General features: G+C 37.6%; 1 protein-coding gene across 1 annotated transcript; it reads left to right on the top strand.

The window, feature by feature from the left end:
• The first annotated feature begins 1,370 nt into the window (after positions 1-1,370).
• On the top strand, positions 1,371-2,599 carry LOC148572513 (uncharacterized). The gene is made up of 4 exons (XM_088507894.1): positions 1,371-1,737; positions 1,844-2,079; positions 2,184-2,399; positions 2,498-2,599. Exons 1-4 carry the CDS (start codon positions 1,371-1,373, stop codon positions 2,597-2,599), a joined length of 921 nt encoding a protein of 306 aa, XP_088364020.1.
• The last annotated feature ends 1,265 nt before the right edge of the window (positions 2,600-3,864 follow it).

The following is a 3,864-nucleotide window of genomic DNA, read 5'->3' as shown; positions in this document are numbered from 1 at the left end:
TTAATCAATCAAAACGTCATTCTGTCAGGGTAATAATGGCGGTTCAAACTGCCATTTTAACCTATCTAAAAACTGCCATTTTAAACGCGATTTGAACCGCCATTTTAACATATTCAAAAATCGCCATTTTAACTCAGGAAATTAAAAACCGCCATAATAACCAGAATGGCGCCCAGAATTAGGTCGTTTTACAAAACCGTCATTCTTAGTAATAATGGCGGTTCAAATCGCCGTAAATACAAAAAAAAACCACCAATTTTACCAGAATTTTTTGTAGTGAATAATGTAATATTTTGCATTTTATTCTAAAAATTAAATCTTAATAATATTTTCTTTATTTAATGAATTATGCAATTATTTAGTTTTTCTTAATGTTTATTTTAACGTCCGTCTCTGCGATTTGCCAGCGTCCTGGAGCCCCTTCTCTCACTGCCCGATCCTCGGTGGTTCCTCTCTCACCCTCACTCCAGTCATCCCGCTGCAGGTAAGCACGATTAATCCTAGTTCCTCCCTTCAATATTCACAGCATCTAACTTAGGCAATGCTATTAACGACAATATGTTTAGTTTGCATTTAGCATGTAAGGGTCCCTAGAAATTCATTAGACTGAATGGAACCCTTAGCAATCTTATCAAATCTTTGATTAAATTGATTGTCCATAGAAATTCATGTTTGATTATCCAAATTTAAAGTAGGCCTACAAATGTTCCAAGCTCCAACGTCTTGTCTTGGTTCAACTCATTGATTACAACTTTTATGAAACTCTATTCTATTATAACTAAGTATGATGTTTTTTCAATTTGTTAAACATACTACTCATAAGTCCTAAGCTTGAAATTAACTTCCAATAGTGCAGAATATTATTATGGTTATAGGCATTATAGAGAAATTGTGAGTACGTCAATATTTTTTTATGCCTAACAAATTTAATTTCTTTGTTAATATACTCTATTAACTGATGTACTCATGTACTTTCGTATTTTTTGAATGCAATTGGGAAAGATGATAATTTATATTATGATGTACATAATAATTGTTATTACTGCGCTATTTCCGACTTACTAATTTTTTTATCTAAGCTATATTCGGGTTAATAAAAATGATACATGAATAATTATATTTAACATAAACAATTGAATAATTATATTTAACATAAATTAATAATTTGATTCTAGGCATTATAGAGAAATTGTGAATACATCAATATTTTTTTTATGCCCCACATATTTGATTTCTTTGTTAACATGGTCTCTCAACTCATGTACTCATGTAACTGAGGTGTGCCGGTGTCCTTTTTGCATGTTAATTTATATTATTATGTACATATTAATTGTTATTACTTCGTTTTAATCCGAATGCAGTTGGAAAAGATGCCCCGGGTAGGTCGTTTCATGAAAAAAGACTGTGTAGACACAGCATGTCAGCAGCCTCAAGTGGGAGGTCATGCGGCTTCAACTTCGCAGAGAGCGGACTGCCCAATTGCGCCGTCCAGTGGCAGTAGTGTCCCCACATCCTCGTCTTTACGCCCCTTTCGTTCGCCCCGAACCGAACCACTACCTGCTCCACAGGCTTCCATGAATGATGTTCAAAACTCGGAGCCGGACGCCAAAGAGGTAGACCCAGAGGCAGATGAGGTAGATTCTTTTGACCAACATGTTGATAACTTTTTAGCTGGGTCGGATGCTCAGAAGCGCAAGGGACGCAAGACCACAGAATTTTGGGATGTTAAAACAATTGGTATAAGAGAACTTATTTAATTCTACTTTTCATTGCCCTATTTTTCTATGATGTATTCGCAGCTTGACTCCAATGGTAGCTAACTAAGAATTAATATGTTTTACAGAATCCGATGGCACAATCAAACAGGTTAAACTGAGTATGAAGGAAGCTATGAAGCCACCTAATGGAAGAAAGGTCGTACTCAGGTTTAACAGTGCACTGCAACCAGTTGGGGATGAAGCAGGTCTACTGAGCGGCGTTATGGGACTGCTAGGATCTGACTACACCAAATTCCCAATCTGCGAGAGGGACTGGAGAAAGGTTCGCACCAGAGACAATGTCTATAATGAAATAGTAAAGGTAAAATGTTATTTTTATTTCTTCGTACCATTCCAAACTCATACTTCGTACCATTTCAAACTCATACTTTGAACACTACTCACAACTTAATTTTAATGTTGCAGGAAATGTTCCATTTTGAAGAAGATAGTAGAGGAATTATAAAAGGTATAATATTCAAAATGCTAGGAAGGGCTTGGAAGGAAACAAGGAACATATTATACCATCACTGCTATGACCCAGAACTTTCACTTGCAGCAAATATTGAAAACCGCCCAGATGGAATTACTGCAGACCATTGGAGAAGGTTTCTCGATTATCGCAATAGCGAAGAGACACAGGTAATATAGTTTTGTTTCATAACAGACAAAGTCCATTTATGTCACATTTAGTTCGTCAGAACTAGTATCTAGTAACTCTTAATTTGATGGCATGACAGGAGAAGTGTAAGAAAAATGTCAAGAATCGATCAAAGCAGCTTTACACCCACACCAGCGGATCGAAAAGCTTGGCAAGGTTCAGAGAAAAAGAGGTAATCTAATTTTGGAAATATTTTTGAACTATCTATTCCTCTACCTTATTCACTTTGTCATCATTATTGGTACAGTCGGAACCACAAGGGAGGATAGTTAGTAGAGGAGAGTTGTGTCTCTTAACGCACAAAAGAACTGATGGATCCTATATCCATGATGCAGCTTGCGCTATTTGAGTAAGTAATGTGTTCAGAATCGGGAAGTAGTTTCTCCTATGTTTTAGTTTTTAAAATTTTATTGGAAGTCTGTGCGGTTAGCGACTAGCTAATAAATGCTCTTAATTGCTTATCTATGTGTGTAGGAAAGAATTGAGGCTATTGAGCAGGGCGATGAATCTTCTAGACTGTTATCCCAGAATGATTCGCTTGCTCAAGCTCTCGGAAAAGAACGCCCAGGTAGGGTGCGTGGCATGGGGTTGGGGCCGACTTCTAGTCAAGTCTTCAGTATGAATTCCCATCAGCTGAGCAATGGTTTTGAAAGGGAAGAGACCCAAAGGGTGCTGCTTGAACTGCAAGCAGAGTTGGCAGCAGAAAAATTGAAAAGGAAGGCAGTGGAGGATGAAGTAGCAGCCAAGAAGACCAAAAGACAGGCAGTGGAGGATGAAGTAGCAGCTGGAAAGGTCAGGATGCAGGCAATGGAGAGTGCTTTGATATGTCTACTTCAAGGGCAAGGTAGGAAGCTGCCATCAGACGTCGCCACATGGATGAGTGCGTTGGAGGGACAGAATAGAGAGTAGTTCTTAGGATTGTGGAACCTTTTCTTCTTTCAGATATACACTTATATTTTGTTGATTATGCAACTCTTAGTAAGGAGTACACTTTGTTGATATTCGGATAATTATATTAATTAAATTAATGGTTTTGCTATTGTCGTTTGCCCTGCAATTTATTTTTCGGGATTTTAAATAATTTAACTTACTAATATTAAGAACGATTAAAAAAAAAACGAAAAAAATGTACATTGAAATAAAAAACAACGTGGATTGCCAGTGTATAAAACAGTATTTTTGCGACCATTTAACCGGAAAATAGTGGCGGTTGCGAACTAGCCGTTAGAAATTTGAAAATTCAGGTTAGGAGATAGCGGCGGTTTTAATCCGCCGCCAGTTACATTTCAAAAAACATTGGCCGTTAAACCGCGACGTTTTCAAACCGCCGGTAAATGCATTAGTGTTTAAACCGTGGCCATTAAACAGCGGCGGTTTCAAACCGCCGAACAATTTGTGTGGATCACAAATTTCCATATCGCGGCGGTTTTAAACCGCCGCTAAACA

The sequence above is a fragment of the Arachis ipaensis genome, chromosome B3, assembly GCF_059453495.1.
Source record: "Arachis ipaensis isolate K30076 ecotype BB chromosome B3, ASM5945349v1, whole genome shotgun sequence".
NCBI classification, from domain to species: domain Eukaryota; kingdom Viridiplantae; phylum Streptophyta; class Magnoliopsida; order Fabales; family Fabaceae; genus Arachis; species Arachis ipaensis.
This window is presented reverse-complemented; position numbering and strand designations above follow the sequence as displayed.

What these genes read in the sequence shown, in the direction of transcription:
- LOC148572513 (XM_088507894.1), top strand. Translation starts at nt 1,371, where the DNA reads ATGCCCCGGGTAGGTCGTTTCATGAAAAAAGACTGTGTAGACACAGCA. An exon ending in TTGGGATGTTAAAACAATTG is followed by an intron (nt 1,738 to 1,843) that starts GTATAAGAGAAC and finishes TATGTTTTACAG; the next exon opens with AATCCGATGGCACAATCAAA. An exon ending in TCTATAATGAAATAGTAAAG is followed by an intron (nt 2,080 to 2,183) that starts GTAAAATGTTAT and finishes TTAATGTTGCAG; the next exon opens with GAAATGTTCCATTTTGAAGA.